The sequence below is a fragment of the Eubalaena glacialis genome, chromosome 2, assembly GCF_028564815.1.
Source record: "Eubalaena glacialis isolate mEubGla1 chromosome 2, mEubGla1.1.hap2.+ XY, whole genome shotgun sequence".
Lineage (NCBI taxonomy): Eukaryota > Metazoa > Chordata > Mammalia > Artiodactyla > Balaenidae > Eubalaena > Eubalaena glacialis.
This window is the reverse complement of record NC_083717.1, coordinates 53,790,166-53,809,435: the sequence shown is the minus strand read 5'-3', so window position 1 is coordinate 53,809,435 and position 19,270 is coordinate 53,790,166. Positions and strand designations below refer to the sequence as shown.

Here is a 19,270-nt window from a genome sequence, read left to right as displayed (position 1 = left end):
GTGTATAAACATATACACATACATCCTCATATACACGTGTATTTTATATATATGCTGAGAAAGTTCACATATATATACAATTGCGTATGTATATATGTGTGTGTCTGTGTGTGTGTGTGTGTCTGTGTGTGTACAGGTATAAAAACTTGACAGGCAGAGTAATATTTCACTCAGTGTTAAATGAAGTCTTTGAAAAATCAAGTACAGTCACTCAGTTAACATAGTACAGCCAGTAAACTAAGTTGAAAAGAGAAAAAGTGAATGGAAACACGATCCGGGACCATCTGTCTATGGCATTCACATCGGTTAGATCAGGGATTTTAATTTTGAGCTGTGAAGACCTCCTCCGTAGATGGGTCTTCTTGTGCGGGATGCTTCTGTCCCCCATGTGTCGCCCATGCCCTTCCCGAGGCATGCTCTGTTTCCTGTACTGGATTCCTGAGTTGTCAAAGGATATTGCTGAATTCCTGGTATCACCAATGCCACCTGTGACCTCATTCATTTCATTGTGAACCTCTAGCGATGTTAACAGAATATTTCCATGAGCATCCACCTAATTGGAAGAAAACACACATTGTTAGACAGCTAGCATAGCATGCCAATAAACCTAATTTCTACATACAAACCCAGGACAGACTTATGTCATGCAGTCATGTCACATATATTATGAGAAATTGCACATCTGTCAAAGCCAGCACTCTATTTTAGTGGAAAGTGTCATTTTGTGGGCTTAACTGCAGGTTAGAGTTTTGATTTCCTTGATTTAAAAATTAGATAAAATAAGGGGGCCCTTTTCAAATTGAAATTTCACATTATGGGTACAAGTCCTTATTGAAGACAAGATTAAAGTACAAATGTCTTTCAAGATGTTAACAGGCATTATAACCATTTTTCACAACTATACACTGGATAGAAACTATACTCTCCCATTCTTCTTTGGAAGTCGATTTGTCCCCTTTTCTGATGGTACAAAAATATCCAAATTACCATGAAGAAACAAGTGAGTACTATGATGAATGGACACACCTAATGACCTTGGTGGATTAAAGACCCCCACCCAAATATGATCTCCTCACTCAATCCTGCTCCTGGCAGGAGACCTCCTTTTTAAGAGCTATATTTAAGATAGGCTAAAGTCCCTTCTAACATTGGAGCCAAACTTTAAAATAACATTTTATTCTGTGCTAAATACAGCTTCAGACCTTTCATGATGACGCCAATGGTCCATTTTACTTATTGGTCTGCCACTAAACTTTCATGGAGCATGCCTGAGGCTAGGCCTTAAGGTAGATGTACAGGAGGTGAGGTTGGGAGAGAAGACTCCCAACACGAAGAGTAGGGGCCCATGCAGATCTCTGAGTGGTGCTAGGACTGCAGGTAGGATGGCCCCAGACACCAAGGTTGTCCAGACACAGGAAGGGCTGCCAACATCCTGGGGCCACTCAGGCTCTGGCACAAAGGCAACCAAAAAAGACTCAGAGGTGCCCCCCGCCGTGGTTTGAGAATACCATTCAATTACGCTTGGAGAAGGAAAGGTGTGGTCATCAGGATGTCACCCCTTTCTCCCCAGACCTTTGAGTATGTTATGCAAAAGGGACTTTGCAAACATAATTAAGGTCATGGACCTTAAAATAGTGAGAGTAGCCTAGATTATCCAAGTGGGCCCAATCTAATCACATGAGACCTTGAAAGCAGAGAATTTTCTCCAGCTCGAAGCAGAAGAGAACGTCAGAAAGATGTGGCAGAAATTGAAAGCCAGAGGAATTTGAAGCGTGAGGACTGGATTCACCCTTGATTGAGAGAACTTCAGGAAAGGCCTGAGAAGAAAGGGGCAGCCTCTAGGAGAAAAGACGGGCCCTGGCCAACAGCCAGCAAGGCAATGGGGACCTCAGTCCTACAACCACAAGGAACCATGGTACCCACTGAGCTGGCCCCACTATACCCAGACTTCTGACTGACCCAACTGTGGGATAACATTTGGGTGTTGTTTTAAGTGTTAAGTTTGTATGGCTGTAATCAAAACTCCTACAGGACAGAAAAGAGAAGATTTCAGAGGGGTGATGAATTTGAACTGGGCCTCAAGAATGAGTAGAAATTTCTCAGGCAAAAAGCCAGAAAAACATCACAGACAAAGCCTTGAAGAGTGGCTGAAGTGTTTTGAGAAGGGCAAACTAGTTGAGTGGGACTCAAGTCCTGGAGGGAATGGATGCACATGCTCAACTCCTGGCCCATGCTCAGCTGGAGATAGAGGAGGTTACTGTCATTCTCATCCCTGTCATCATCTACCTATCACCTTATCATTACAGGAAAGAAAACCTGGTGGTGAATGGGAAGCAGATGAGAGTCAAGCCATTAAAGGAATTTCACCTTTACCCTTTAGGTAATGAGAAATAAAAGTGATTTCTAAGTGAAATAGTGCCACATTTCTGAAACCCAACTTAAGTGGCAGAATAAAGAATAAAAGATGGATTTGAAGGGAGAAAGTGAAGAGACAGACCCTAGTTGGTGTGCACTGCACTGGTCTCTGTTCCTTGAGAGAAGTCTGGGAGCGAAATGCCAGGAGGCGGTGAGTAACTGCTCCCCGCCAGCCACTGCAACCTATCCCAGCATTTCCTCTAGGCCATGCAGGACACTCAGCGATGCTTCACCACCACCTGGTCATTTCTGCATCTCTGCAGTTAAGAAGGTGGAAAAGGAGTGGAGAGACAGTTACTCATCACCCTGCTCCCTCCTGGCCCTTCCTGAGCTCCCTGAAGAAATACTCACAATGTGGACTCAGGGTGCAGCAGCTGGCCCACGTTAGCCTGGGTTGGGCTCAGTGTTCCTGCGTGATGAGTGAGAAGGGCCAAGGTGGGATGGACTGTGGTCTACGGTCTCCTGAGAATGGAAGACAGCCCACCTGGGGGTGCCGGGAGACAGGAATAGACCAAGATAATACCATACGTACTAGGGAGAAGGCTTTTCATGGAGACCCATTCTTGGGAAAGGAGCAGAGCACCGCCAGAAGAAAATTAAAGTTTTATTATTTTTTTATTCTAAAATGGAGGTAAAAATTCTAATGGGGCTTGTATCTCGAAAGTACCAGGGATAGTAGACCTTTGTAAGGACTTGTGTTCTATATCTGTTCTTTTCATTATCTCTCCCTGGAATGATTGGCAGTAAAATCCTTACAACAAAAAAGTCTATTTTCCTGTTTGGGGGATCAATGAGGCATCCATCCGGTGGTTTGGAGCTGAGTCATGTGGGAGGAGCAGCCCAACAGGTAAATGAAGGTGTGGCTGAAACAGGAGGAGACAGCAAAGGAAAGGCCAGCAAGGGACTGGGCAGTAGCATGTCCTCCATAGAAACCACCTAGGAGCTGGGGGTGTGCTGGGGCCACCGAAAGTCATCACCCTCCCTAAGAAGGGGGTGATCTGGACCTGCTTTGGAAGTTGTGGGCAGTTGGCCCTAAGGCAACAAGGAGGTGAGGGTGATGGGTCAGATTAGCTGGCCTTTACTGAAATGCACGGAGGAGTAAGAGAAAGTCCTTGCCCTCAAGGGGTAGAGCAGGTGAGAGCTTCAAATAATCAGCAAATGCATTTTAGAAGGTACTGCCTATTGCCCTTAAAGTACATTTTAAAATACATGCCAACAATTCCATCTCTTTTCTAGTTATCAAAAATGCCATATGCAAATCTTCTTTTATCAAAATCTAGGGGATTATGATGAATGACTTTGTAGAACAAAATACCAATAAAGGAATGTCTATTCTTAAAGAAGGAAAGGAGTATTTTGTGATACATTTATTAGGTAGAACTTTGATGATTCTAATGATGCAGAATTTCACCTGGCTTTAAAGGCATGTTTATGTATTTTATACATAGTAGCATGAAGTAATAACCTATAAGGGAAAAGAATCTGGAAAAGATTCTTATGTACGTATACATTCATATATGTATGTATAACTGAATCACTGTACAGCATACCTGAAACTTACACGATATTGTAAATCAACTATACTTCAATAAAATTTTTTTAAAAAAAGATGTAGTTCTAATTAGAAAAAATAAGGTACATTTATGAACCATCCCCCCCTTCCCACTAGAAGAGTGAGAAAACACGTGGCTTCAGTGGAATCAAACAGATGACAAACACTACTCATTCATGGACACACATTCCCTGAGCACTTACCACATCCAGCCCCAGTGTGCACCTTTTGGTAGATGCAAAGAATGGGATGCTGTCTAGGACAGAAGGCACAGTGGCCACATGAAATGTGACCTGCTATCTCCGAAGCACAGCGCATGTGCCCTGGAGATTAGAAGAACAGGGACAAGGCCACCTGCTTGGAGTGGGGATTGTCAGAGGCAGGATGGGAACAAGTGGTAGACAAAATCAGGAAAACAGCATAGAGAGGAGCATCTGGGTTAGGTCTTGAAGGAGGGGAAGATGTGGACAAAAAAGAGAGGGATTCTGGGAAGAGGGAATCAAAGGCAAAGAGATAATAAGGTGTATGGTGATTTCAGGAAGCCCACAGGGAGAGTGAAAAAAACATAAGAAGTAAGGTCAACTGGATGTTGAGTTGATTTTTCAAGATTTAATGACAAATCTGTACGAATCAGTATCCTGTCTTCCCTTATCCCTTGTGGCCAGTTTTGTGCATTTGGAAAAGAACTTCGGAGGGTGGGTCTAAGTCTGCACTCTTGGATTCCAGTGAAGGAAACCCACCCTGAGGGAAACCGAACCCGATGTTGTCAATGTTTACAAAGTTGGGGTGCCCGGGTCCTCTGACACCTGTGGCTGCCTCAAAGCTGTTTGAGAACCAATATGGTTGCATCGCTCCATTTCAGAGTAGGGTGAACAGCTACAATGGAACAATCATGTCAAAAGGAACTTGAACATATACATGGAATTAATAAGAGCTTAGCGTAAATTAGTTTGGCTGCTTTTGACATAGTTTTACATTTGCATAGTTTTCATTTAAACATGAACCAGTGTGTAGAAAATTTACACTGAAACTACTAGAAGGTATTTTTTTTCTGCAAGAATTAAAGGGTTACTAAAATCTATTAAATCTTAGAAACCAAACATTTGAAACAAATATTTCCAGAAGAGATGTTAATCTTTTCTTATCATCTAGAATTTAAATCTTAAAACAGATGGGATTGTAAAAATGTCCTGTATAGAATGACAGTGATGACTTGTAATTTCTGAAGCATTTCATGAATACTACTTATTTTGAGGAGTTTGTCTCATATCTACTATAATTAGATTCATTGATTTCAATGTAGTTTTTCTTCCCGCTCCATAACCTGGACAGGCAGAAACATTCAGAGACGAAAAACATCTCATGTGGAATGTATCCTAGAGGGATTTTCGTTTTTTCCAAGAATCTGTCACCAGATTGGCACACTGCTGACATCTCATTCTCTACTTACCTTCAATCGTCAAAATAAATAAAATACTCTAGTTTCAGGAAAATAAGGAACTATTTATCATGTGAGAAATGAAATCTTGCTCTTTAGTACGAGCAATGATGTCAAGCCTGCAGCTCTGATTCCTTGGCAAGACTTTCTGCCACTTCATGAAATTCAAATACCATTTGGTCAACTTGCAAAATATCACAAGGTTTGTAACCATAATATATGCATTACAAACAAAGACTAACTCTTGGGTATAGAAACAACTCAGGAACAAATAGAGGTTAAGCACAAATAAATTAAGGTCAGGATTTTCATTGCACCACTGGTCTGAGGAGAAACTAAGTGACTATGTGAACACTGTCACTAAGTTAAAATAGAGTTCAATCACTAAATTTAAGGAAAATTTACTCATGGTCTGACATTAGGTTCAACAGCGTCATGGTCACGTTGGTGGCCTGCAGAGCCCCTGAGGACACCACCCTGAGATCTCTTACAGGACACAAGCAAAGACAATGACAGTACAAGTCCTTGCTGTCACCCAGTGTCCATCAGTCCAAGGAAAGCTTCAGCCCCCGAGCCTCTTGGCTCCCAACTATGACAGAGGGGCTCCTTGAGGCCATTGCTGGCCACACTGATAAACAATCCCAAGAGAGATCACTGAAAATGAATGAGTGAATAATTATAATTACAAAGGACTCTTGAAAATGTTGGCCTGTGAATAGTGCCATTTCTGTTTTGCATTAAATTTTTTATTCTTTACTTTCTTTTAATTCATTCAGATCATGTGATATGAACTTTTGGGAGGTGCATTTCTACTTTAAAATTATCACTAAATTCTTAGGTGTGGTCAGCAACAATTTTTTTAAATTGAAGTATAGTTGATTTACAATGTTTCAGTTATATAGCAAAGTGATTCAGTTTTATATATATATACACATATATATGTATATACATACACTCTTTTCCATTATATGTTATTACAAGTTATTGAATATAGTTCCCTGTGCTATACAGGGTCCTGGTGGTTTATTTATTTTACATATATTAGTGTGTATCTGTTAATCCCAAATTCCCTATTTATCCCTCCCCCCACTTTCCCCTTTGGTATCCATAAGTTTCTTTTCTATGTTTGTGAGTCTATTTCTGTTTTGGAAATAAGATCATTTTATCATCTTTTTTTTTTAGATTCCACATATAAATGATATGATATTTGTCTTTCTCTGTTTGATTTACTTCACTTAGTATGATACTCTCGGGTCCATCCATGTTGCTGCAAATGGCATTATTTCATTCTGTTTTATGGCGGAGTAATATTGCATTGTATATATGTACCACATCTTTATCCATTCATCTGTCGACAGGCACTTGGGTTGTTTCCATGCTTTGGCCATTGTGAATATAGCTGCTATGAACACTTGGGTGCATGTATCTTTTCGAATTAGAGTTTTCATCTTTTCCAAATATATGCCCAGGAGTGGGATGGTAGAATCATATGGTAACTCTATTTTTGGTTTCTTAAGGAACCTCCATACTGTTCATCATAGTGGCTGTACCAATTTACATTCCCACTAACAGTGTAGGAGGGTCCCCTTTTCTCCACACCCTCTCCAGCATTTGTTGTTTGTAGATTTTTTGATGATGGCCATTATGACCAGTATGAGGCGATAACTCGTAGCTTTGATTTGTGTTTCTCTAATAATTAGTGATGCTGAGCATCTTTTCATGTGCCTGTTTGCCATCTAGTCAGCAACAGTTTTTAATGTTTACCTTTAAGAGCATCAAATATGCATTTAAAACTAGGATACATGCATTTGTATGTATGAGCTGATGTCTACAATTACAGATTTTTAAAAATATGAACATGTAAAGGCTTTAAGAAAACTGCTGGGAAAACAGAAACAAATTTTCAGAAAAGCAAACAGTAAAAATGGACTCATGAATTTTCCTCTGCATCTGATTTATAATATATTATTTCTACATTCTGCTTAATTTCATCTGTGGATTTAGAGATTTGGGGGATTTTGTTTCTTTTTGTTTTAAATTTTAAGCTTCACACTCAAAAAGATATTTCTGTAGCACAACAATTTAACCTTTCTAAAGAGCATCATTTAGAAGAAATGAAATAAAATTTAAATCTGTTTAAATTATGAGGGAATTTGGAAAAACAGCATTGTATGTGTCTGCTTGTCTGTGTAATGGAAAAAATAATGATGTGATGAATTCTAGTTTTCTTGGAAACAGTATTACCAAAGTATACTGTGTATGCATAATAGGATGTGGACTAATTTAGAAACACACCAGTATGGTGCTAAGTATACTTTCCAGTAAGAAATTCAGGGTCATGTTGCCTGTGGAAGCCTGATTTTATTCACAGATCCTAGTTTCTCTGACCAAGTCTATTTATGTGTTGCTGAAAGGATAGGAGCCATTTACAGCCATTTACCTTCACTCATTCATGAACATCTGGGGACCTATTCTGGGCCACTCGTGGGCCACGGGCACAGCACTCCTCCAGGGAGCTTCTGCACCCCTGCGAGAGGCTTGGGCCGGCAATGTACCAAGAGCACCAGAAAGAACAAGGAAACCTCACGAGCTTGAGAAATAAGTATGTTTAGTAAGAAGAATTTAAAAGTAAAGAAATATAGGAACAAGCCCAGTATGTAAATGGGTGGAGGTATATTTTTGAGGACTTGAAGGGATGCAAGAGGTAAAAGGATAAAGATAAAAATTTTATAGAAACGACAATGTGCTTTCACTAAAATAGTATTTATAATTGCAATAACATATTGCTTTTATTAAAAAAATAAACTGAAATGACATCTAACTGCAAAGTTTGTAATTGGAAGGATGTAAGCGTGAGATGAGGAGGGCTGGAGAGGGACCTGATTGGTGCCCTCTCTCTGGGTTCAGAGCCCACGGGTCCTACAGCAGCTCCCTGATTGGCCGCTGCTGTCCTGGGCTGCTTGCCTGGCATTTTGCAGAACACAGCCAGCAGGGCTGGGCCAGGGCAGATGCATGAGAGCCCTGGGACAGCACACTGCTCCTGCCCTGCACTAGGGACCCTGAACCAGGGCGGATGAGAGAGGGGGCTGTCCATGCCATGCAAAGAACAGCAGCATGCTGGCTATCACATTTGTAATTTGACCACTGAAGGAAAACTGCAACATTGTTGAAAATGCTTTTGTCTGTCAAGTTTGGGCCCCACACCCCAGAGATCCATTCATTCCGATATCTTTCCTTTTCTTTTCACAGGAAACTGGGAAGCTTTTGGCTTCTCCAACTTCTGCACCAATTTTGTTTTTCTATAAAACTCAGTGACTTGCAGACGCCACCTTTCAGGCTACGATCAACAAGCCCGCATCACTCCTACTCAAAGGCCGTGATGCCGTGGGGTCTGCGGGTCTGGGAAAGGCAGAGTTGGGGGCGGCCGAGGCCGAGAGGCCTACCCGGTTGCTGTCACCCTTTGAACGGTCATTCTTTGCCTTGGCGGTCTTTTCCGCAAGCTTCTTCTGCCTTTGAGGGCCTCTTCCAAAGAAAATGTAGTTGACAAAGGCATACTCCAGAAGGGCCAGAAACACAAAGACAAAGCAGCCCATGAGGTACATGTCAATGGCTTTGACATAGGGGATTTTGGGCAACGTCTCCCGAAGATGTGTGTTGATGGTCGTCATGGTCAGCACGGTGGTGATCCCTGTAAAAGAAACGGGAGCGTGACAGGCTGCAGGTACACCGCCCAGTTCCTCACTTTTCACTTTCCTGCTTTATTTTCTCAAACACTGTGAAGTAGTTGAAAATCACGGTTGAATATATTGTTGGGTGATCGAAACACAACAGAATATAGAACACACAGTTTGGGCGGCAGGTCACACCTCAGGCTGGGGAGTTAACATCTCTTCCCTCCCCACCCTACCTGGGAGGCGCCTCGCACTGCACCTGGCCCGTGGATGGAAGTGGATGGAGAGGGGTCGGGGACAAGGCAGAGGCTGCCCTGCATGAAAGCTGGAAGAAATGAAAATAAACCCGGAATTTATCATAAAACACTAAGTGTCTGGGTGAGAAGCTTCTGGGAAGAAGAATGAATCTGGGGAATCTAGGAAGGCCATCTGTGGCTGCTAGTGAAGAAAATCATTCTTACCACAAGGCCTTAAAGCAAGGGGAATGAGGCAATGACTTAAAGCTGCTAAGGATGGGAACCAGTCCTGAGCTCAAAGAGAGGGAATGTTCGAGTGTAGCTCCAGAGAACAGATTACCTCGCAGAGCAACTTCCCGCCCCAGCTAAGAAAGAGGCTAATAAGCTGTGCGGCACATGTTGGCTGTGGTGGGCAAGGGCTAATGATTTTATCCAAGGTATAGGATCTTACCATGTTCTGGGGTAAGTGACCAGATCTCTGTTGGTGTTTTTTTGTTAAATGTCATTATTTTGAATTCTTTAGATACTATCAGGCGAATAATACCATTTTTCCCTAAGGGAGCTAAGTTTAGTCTCTAAAAACATGTAAGGACCATATTTTGTAATTCTCCCATAGCAGTGGGCATGTCCTTGGTATACAAAGATTCCATATGGGATGATCTGAAGCCACAGAGAGCAGGGGACCCATTGGCTCGTGACATGACCAGAGCTGCTGAGCTGAATGAAGCTACATGTGTGGGAATGAACTGCATCACTCACTTCTCAGTGGCACGGGCATTACTGCAGCTGACTTGCTCTCTTTGAGACAGTACTTTTGAAATATTAAGGAGTCTCAAAAAAGTAAGGCAGCTCCAAAGAGCCAACTCTTTTCTACCCATGTGACTGGTACCATGGAATGGGATTACTCATGTGTCTTCCAGGACCCAAAGGAGAGGGTCATTGCCACATGAGAACTTCTCTCAAGGAGACTTGCAAGGTGAGAGCCTCAGCCATGGTCCTTCAGCTGCAGTAACCCAGAAAACCAATGATGTCCCCTAGACCAGCAGGCGGTGCAAGCCCGAGAGGCTGACCACCCAGACACATAGTCCCACCAGACCACTTCTCTGACCCCACTGGACCCCCACTCAACTCTCCGGGGAAGGGGCTGGGTTTGTTAAGCGTCTTAGTCTGATGCCCTCTGGACTCCCATCCCATCCTTGGATAAGTGCCAGAGTGTAGGGCTCCCCTCACTAGAGACCACCTGGAGAAGACGGAAGAGAGTCCAGGCTTCCATCCCACACATGCTGAGCTGCTGTTAGCAGGAGACGAGGGAACCGAGGAGCAGAGAACCTATTTTCATGTCTGACTGCAAACCAGAGCTGATGATGAATATATGGAAGTCAAAGATGTCAGGATATTTTAAGACTCCCCTTTAACATAAAATTCAGGTGTACCTGGGGACTTTTAAAATTTGAAAATGGCAATGGGATAATTATAGTTTACAAAGAAGTGCAAAAACACCATGCAGATGCTACAAAATTAGGTGTTCTCACTATTATTCAAAAATTTTGTAATGTTGTTGCCACAACTTATGTTTTTCTTTCCAAATGGACTTTGGAAAGTGCTCTGCTTTAGTCGTTGCTTTGGCTCTCCAGTTGACTATTCTTAGTGGATGTGTATAACACAGGCCTCAGTAGATGTCCCCAGAAAATGGGCTAAAGTAACACAAAACAGGGATGGCCAGCACATGTCAACGAGCACTCAGCCTGGCAAAGGTGAGGAAAATGGGCAAGGATGCTGGCTTCAGGCCCATCAGGGCCAGCTCAAGGAGTCCCTTAAGAGTAAGGTTTTGTGGTGAGTGTTCCTTGGCTTTCCAGCTTGGGATCACATGACCTCTTAGCTTGAAAGACCATGCATTCTCTAATTCTTTGTATCGTTTTCCTTCCTATCAAGATAACCATGGAGAGTGGTGGATGCAGTGGTTCATGGCCCGGATAGTAGAACCACATGGCCCAGGCCAAAAGCCCCGCTCCACCACGTCCAGCAGCAGGACCTGAATGAGCTTGATAGGTCCACAATTGTTGTCTAAAGGTGTTGTGAAGTCTAAACACCACGGTGATGGGCTAACGGTAACTGGCATTGTTAACACTCGCGACAACAGATGTTATCATTATCAGCATCACAGAAAAATACATTTTCTGGTAGCCTCCAGTTTCTTGGCAGGAGACCCAGATCCGGCAGCCTCGCTTTGAACTTCTGATCTCTAAAGGGGACCTCATCCAATGGCAGAATGGGAGACTGAGTGGTGTCTTCTGTGTTCTTCATACATTTACCAAGCTGTTAAGTCTTGCTAACTATTAGCCTCAAATTATTTCTCATTTATATTAAGGAAATATTATGCTTGAAAAACTGCATTTATAAAAATGGTTGTGAAATAAAAATATAATTTATATCATTTAATCAAAAGATATTTAATTTTTCTTCTTTGTGACCCAAATAATATGGCTTAAATTATTTTAGTGTAAATTTTCACTTTCAGAAGGACCAATACTATTATTCACTGATAAGTGGACTTTGGGATTTTTGAGGAAGACCATGTAATTACAACTCCCAACTTTGTAGTCTAGCGGCTTCTAACACTAACAGTTCAACGGATGTGGGGGTCAGACCCTGGGCAGCAGAAGCATAAGACCCTGAAGCACACAGAGCATCTGTGCAGCACAGCTGGGTGAAGAACCAGCATTTCCCTTCTCAGTAGAGACAACCCCTGACAATTCCAGGTCCAGCAGTGCCCTGAGCCGCAGGGACATGCCAAGGAGGTCTTCACTGAGCACCTTCTGTGTAGACCCGCACCTCTCAGACCTCATTTAGAAGTGGGGAGAACTCACCACTGTGCAACCATTCAGGATGAAGGCAAACAGCACTCTAAGCATTTCAAAGGGTGTAGTTCATGACAAGACACATGAAGTGAGCTGGGGGAGGGGGAGTTCTCCAATCAAAGCCCCCCAAACCATGGCCATATCCTCTCCAAGAGGCACTGAGCACATTAGCATCTTAAAGGTTCTGAGAGATTCCTTAATAAGAATGGTTAATAATAATTCTTGCTGAGCTTTTAAAAATATCCATCATTTTTACAATGTAATAGACCAAAGAACCCTTCTGTGTGTTGTCTATTGACACTGTAGAAATCACCTGTAGTGGTTAAGGGCCCCGGAGTCAGACAAACTGGATTAAAATCTTTCTTCTGACACTTAATATTATATGACTTTGCACGAGTTAGGTAGCTTCCCTGCACCTCACTCCCTCCTCTGTAAAATGGGAACGATAACACTGCCTATCGTGCTATGGATCTTCTGCACCATGGATCAGGTAACCACTTTCCAATGACCTTGCACAGAACTTAGAACCTGAGAATTTGGTAAGTTTCAGCTTTAATGATTGTTGTTGTTGCTGTTATTTAGGGTTCATGACCCGATGATACACTTTTCCTTAACCAGTTGGAGTTGCCGTGCTGTCACTTCCCAAGTCCTGCAGACCCAGGCTCAGAGACCATGTCTTATGCAGAAGCTGGGAGAGAAGGAGTGAGAGGACTGGGGTCCCACGCTGAGAGCGGGACCTGCTGGATGTCTATCTGGCCAGACACTGCAGCCTGGAGATCCCAGCTGCCTTCTCGACCTCCAGGCCTCAGGTCCACCCCAACACTGGCAAATGCCTTCAATTCTGCCTCCCAGACTTCTGATATCCATCAGAACCTGCACACCTCCAGTGGTAATGCCTTAGCCAGTCTGGAGAGACCACTCCTCTGTCCCAGCAAAACCACAGAAGCATGATTGAGGTTTATAGTAATAATACTGGGTTGACAAGAAAAAGTGGAATCTACTTTCATACGCTGTAATGAGGCTATGTTGACTCTAATCCACTCCAGATAGATTATCTATTTAATATTGTGGAAGACGATGTTTACAATTTAGGAGCTATAGAATTTGGATCATCCAGAAAATTGAGAAATTCACATTTTCAGTACACCTCACTTCTGATGATGCCAGATAATTCTGGTTCTTTGGTACTCATATTTCTCTAATTACCTCAAAAATAACAGATTCTCTGAGGCAGATTCCCTGGAAGCTCAGGAAGCTTCAGCCTCTGATCTTCTCTAATACAGGCCTCTTACAGGCTTGGGGTGGGGGTGGGGGTTCTGGAAATTCTGTATTTATGTATTTTATATTCTTTTTCTTAAAGAGAGCTCCTGAAGTTGTATAAGCCAGCAGCTCCACGAAATTTGGATCTGCCCTAGCAAATTCATTTTAGCTGTGAATTTTCCAGGGGAGAAGAGAAAATAGTTTAACAAAGAGCAATCTAGTAACATAACAAAAAAGGGCAAAACCTACAGAAAGGACTGATGTTACAGGGTAACCTCTGCAGGTGGTAAAAAATCCTGAAGGTTTTTTCGAGAGATTTTTCCTTTACCAAGCCCATTAGAAATAGATTAACAGCACTTTTGATTTTTTGATACCTTATTCTGCTCAAAGTGTTTTTACATTCACCTAACACTTTAGAAATAACTACCTAAGTTTCTTAAGTCACTGTTAAATGTTATGTCATTAGAAAAAAATAAGTCACTGTTAAATGTTATTTCATGAGAAAAGAAATCTAATCTTGAATCAGTGCGAGTCACCTGTCTTTGCGTCTAAACCAGACGTCCACTTACGCACATGTACACACATTCTCCTGGAAGCATGATGCTAAGCAACTTATATTCCTGGGAAGAGATGGTAAATAGAAAAAGTAAGAAAGAGGGACAACCAGATCCCTGAATTCTTATGCTTCTCTGCAGGCTTACCAGCAGATGTGTTGTAATTCTTTCCCATCAATTTTGAAAGGTATTACTGATGACTTCACTCCCAGGAATTAAATTCAACCCTACCCAAAGAAGGGATAAACTGGACAATTGCTCTTCAGCTCTAAAAGCTCAGTACTTACCTAAAATGTATTTAAATAATTATTTTGTCCATGCAGTTTCATAATAATTAGTTCAGTAGAAAATAATGTTTCTGAAAATATAAGCCTTCCCTTAATAATCAAAAAATATTAGAAATCATACTGGAACGTATAATGTATATTGTACATCAGCTAATAATCCAGTTGTCAAGTGACCAATGGCCAGAAGAGATCACTAGAGTTTTTGGGAACCACTCAGAATTTAATATCACATTTTAATGCTCATTAATTTGTGTAATTCCAATTATATAGTATAACATTTGACTATTTTTCTGACTTAAAAAAGAATGCACAATTAATCAAGTCTTCTTTCTGGGCCATAGAATAATTTTGAACAGGAGATGTTAATCCTTGCTTTAAAATTAGTGTCAAAAATAGTTTTATTATGCAAATATTCGGCAAGCATATTTTCCCTTTCATGGACATGAAAATTCTCATTTGAGCCTTATAATTAAATTAACACATCAAGAGAATCATGCATGAAATTAGTGTTGCAAGATAAAAAGTGACTATATGGGCAAGACTGGTGTCATGATGTCAAAAAATTGTAGTTGAACTATCGTCTTTGAACTCCCTTAATATTGTAATGATATGGTGACTTTACATTTTAGGTATCATTTAAAAATAGCACATACCAAGGGCAACTCTAGCCGCAGATGCATCATAATTGATCCAGAAGGATACCCATGAGAGAATTGTAATTAGGATAGAGGGCATGTAGGTCTGGAGAATGAAGTATCCGATGTTTCTCTTCAACCGAAAGCTCAGTGAGAGCCGAGGGTAGGCACCTATGGTAAATAGACAGGAGTTACACTGGAGATCAGACACAGCAGACAAAGAGTTTGCTTCGACTTCCAGGGATCAACAGCATGCATTTAAAAAGTCCAGAACGGAGGGGTGGTCCACAACCATGCAATCTGCTTCCGCACGCCTAATGGTACCCATCGAGAACTTGGGAGAGGAATGATTTTCAGTCTATGTATGAGGTCATGATGAGGATACTCTTCTAAGGTTAAATACTCAGCTGAGAAATGTCCCTGAGAAAAACTTTGGGGGAAGCCTTTAGCTTAGAACACAGAATAGTGCCAAATATCTCATTTAGTTTTCAACTAATGGTCCCCTTCTCCATTGTAGATAGGGGAGATTTGGCTCAAGGCTTTACTGAGCAATATGGTTTTTATCAGTCATCCCCTGTCAGCCCATCTAGAGCAACAGTGCACAGATGTTTGAGGCACTGACCCTGGACCACCTGGGATAGCTCAGGGACCCCCATCCGAGAGCTGGAGAGGCACAGAGGGCAGGAGTGTACTCTGAGATGCTCTGTTCCAACCACAGGAAAGGCATCAAGGAGAGCTGAGGAGAAGCACCCAGGCTGCTTTCCTGTATTTGAATCCCAGTGCTAACCTCCTGATGTGCATATCCCACTTAGACAGCCTTGAACCCCACCACCACTGCCAGTGCAGAGTGAGAAAAAAGCTCACTGCTTATGCCACCTATAGCTATATATTTGCCTTTTCTGTTTGATTTTGTTTTTCTTGGAGCAAGGCAAGTGTGGCTTCCATTTCCTCCTGTCCATTTCAACAGTCCACTTTATCAGTTTCAAACTTCTCAGCTCTTAATTTTCTGGACTCAACTGAGGTTGCTGGAAGGTCAACCTTCTCTAATCATCAACTTCCTTGCCTCCTCCCCTCCTGCCTTCACTGATGGGTGGTGCTCTGTTCCTGAGATTCTTCCACCCAAAGCTTCAGGAGGCCTCACTTTTCTTGTCTTCCTCCTACTCCAAGCCTGACAGGCTCCTGTTCTCCTCCTGCCTCAAAGTATATGCATTTTCCTGACTTTACTCCACATCCCTTTCTGGTTTTGTCCCTGTATTCTATCCCTTTTCCAAGTATATGCATTTTTCTGACTTTACTCCACATCCCTTTCTGGTTTTGTCCCTATATTCTATCCCTTTTCCAGTCTGATTCATTCGTATGACTGTTTCTTCTACGTAGTAGATGAAAGACTTTAACCTCTAGGCTCCTACGTTAGCATCAACCACATTTTCAGCCAAATTATATAAGGAGAAAAGAAATCACCTAATGGACCCAGCATTTAAAAGCTGACAATCTGGAAATTTCCTCCAATCTTTTATGTGCCTGTGTGTATAGTTTCTTTTATATAACTCTGATCAAATGCATATATCGTATTGTCACCATAGCATAAACATTTTCATCCTTATTACAAATTACTTATAAATACAATTTTAAATTTTTCCTAATTTTCCATCAAATACATACACATGTATTCTATAGTTTATAAATACATTTTCCTGAATGCGATAAATTTAGGGTATTTCCATTTTTACAAAACTTTAAGTAATATTCTTAGGGATACCTTTGAGTAGAGCCCTTTCGTTATGTTTAAACTTATTGCCTTAGGATGAATGTGCCAAAAGAGGAATTGCTAAGCCAATGTTGAAGGCTTTTGATATATATTCCCAAATTACTTTGCAAAAGAACCACACAAGCATACATGCCACTATGAGTACTTTATAGAAGTGCCTATCTCATTTTGTAAACATAACAATATTACATAATATTTCTTAAAAATAACTTTTGTTAATTTCCTTGGGAAAATTTGTCCTTTCAATCACTTTCTTTAATTGATCGCTTCCTAAATGTTTGTTTTTCCCGATTTTAACTTTATAAATAATCTAATTATACTATTCATTCATCTTTCTCATTTTTTGTTCCTCTTACTGCTTTTACCTATTCATTTAAGTTCTTTTGATACTAATCCTTGCTTGTATCCTCCGCAAGCATCTTCCCGGTTATTTGTTTAAAAACTTGAATAGGGTAAAGTGGGGGACATATAAAAACAAGTTTTTGTATGTAGTTGAGTCTATCCATTTTATTTTTTTCCCTGTGATTTTTAAAACCTGTTTTTAGGTTTAGATAAGTTACAATAGAGAGCTAACCACAAACCTATTTTGAGGGTTGGCAATTTGATATGAAGTGAACATGCATGTTGGTTTTTGTTCCACAAACAACTAACCAAGTTTTCCAACACATCTATGAAATAAAGCTTCTGCTGACATAGATTTGATACACTCTGTTGTTTTATAGTACATTCCATGTCTATGGACATGGACATGGACATGTCCATAGACATGATGTGCCCATGAGCCAAGTGAGAGCCCTGCCTGGGCTTTGACACCTCTGGGTCCCCAGCCCCATATGTTTCAAAAGCACGGTCATCCCGTGTTCAACAACTTTTAAGGCTTCGCATAAAGGTCAAAATAGTCATCCGGGAATTTTAGTTTCTCCAAAATGTTTTCCCAATTTAATGTTAGTTTTATTTTCCACCATGTCTCTGCATTAAGCATAACATTTTCTAGCCAAGAAGTATCCTCATTGCCTCAAAATAATTGTCCATATTTCTTGCCTCTGCTGATTCACACCCACTGTTCTCCCCTTAAGAAATGTCTTCCTTTAACCATACTTCAAGGCCTTGGTCAAATGCCACATCTTCCATAAATCCTTTCTTTTTCTTCCCTCCAAGTGTAAGTAAGTACCTTCTTATTTTCTTTCCTCTTTAAAGTTATAATTATTAATATCTACCAAGGGAAGATCTTCCTTAGTAAGCTGTACATACCCCTAGGCAGAGTTTGTGAGGTACTGTATTTTTCATATACTGTCATGCCTAGTTAAATGTCTAAACCATCTCTGGCTATTAATAAATGCATCTGTGTACTGAGAGAATGAAAACAGGCATATTTGGTTTACTTATGCGACTCTTTAGCAAGTTTAATACTCAAAACAGTCAGTACCTCTATTAAATATTAGTTTGAAATCCCATAGCAACTTCAATATTTTTTTTTAATAAATTTATTTTATTTATTTATCTATTTATTTTGGCTGCGTTGGGTCTTTGTTGCTGCGCGCGGGCTTTCTCTAGTTGCGGTGCACGGGCTTCTCATTGCGGTGGCTTCTCTTGTTGCGGAGCATGGGCTCTAGGCACACGGGCTTCAGTAGCTGTGGCACGCGGGCTCAGTAGTTGTGGCACACGGGCCCTAGAGCACAGGCTCAGTAGTTGTGGTGCATGGGCTTAGTTGCTCCGCGGCATGTGGGATCTTCCCAGACCAGGGTTTGAACCCGTGTCCCCTGCATTGGCAGGCAGATTCTTAACCACTGCACCACCAGGGAAGCCCACAACTTGAACATTTTTACTGAAGTAACTTCAAAATCAGATCTTAGTTTGCAGTTTCATGGCAATCTCATGCCTTTACTTGTCATTTGCTATTCTATGCTCCAGACATTTGTCACTATATCCACTCTACTTGGAATGTTGTTTTATTCCATCAGGATAGACTGGCTCATGTTGTAGTAGCAAAAGACCCCTCAAATCTCAGTAGCTTTACAACAAAGATTTTTTTTTTTCTTTCTTGTGCTCCATAGCCACTTAGCTTCCTCTATCTGGAAGACAGCTGGACACTGTGGAAGAAGTGCCACACATACGTCCCATCACATTTCATTGTCCAGAGCAAGTCTCACTGTCAATCTTTATGTCCCTGGAGTAGGACAGTTCAGTCCTCTCCTAGGGAAGTGCAACAAATATTTTTTGAATGATAATGCAATCTACCATATTCCCTAACTTTCCATTTTCTGAGTCAACTTTCTTAACTTTTTCCAAAGTACATCTTCTTTAGGAGAACTCTTCCCTACAAGGCAAATATTGATACTTATGCAATGAAGTACAACTGATACTCTTTTGAGAATACTTGCCCCAGTCAACATGGGGACCAATGATATAATTGCATAGTCAAACACTTGGAAGGTCATTAGTGACCCTGAGAAAGGGAATATTACTCAGATTTCAAAACTATGTATTCACCAAGGTACTCATTAACACAGAACATAGAATTAAGAAAATATACTATTTTCTTATGTATTTGTTTAGTAAATACATTCTATTTCTTAAATGTGAAATATACCTTCAA

General features: G+C 41.2%; 1 protein-coding gene across 3 annotated transcripts in view; it reads right to left on the bottom strand.

The window, feature by feature from the left end:
- Positions 1-211: 211 nt before the first annotated feature.
- The window catches only part of GABRB3 (gamma-aminobutyric acid type A receptor subunit beta3), a 221,416-nt gene continuing 202,357 nt past the window's right edge, over positions 212-19,270 (bottom strand). For 2 of the 3 annotated variants that reach the window (XM_061181833.1, XM_061181831.1), the window contains exons 7-9: positions 14,925-15,077; positions 8,849-9,093; positions 212-553 (exon numbers count right to left, since the gene is read on the bottom strand). In XM_061181833.1, coding sequence (XP_061037816.1) covers positions 212-553; positions 8,849-9,093; positions 14,925-15,077 — 740 coding nt within the window. Of the gene's footprint in view, positions 554-6,197; positions 6,218-8,848; positions 9,094-14,924; positions 15,078-19,270 lie in introns of all 3 variants that reach the window. The other variant, XM_061181832.1, reaches the window with a different exon arrangement.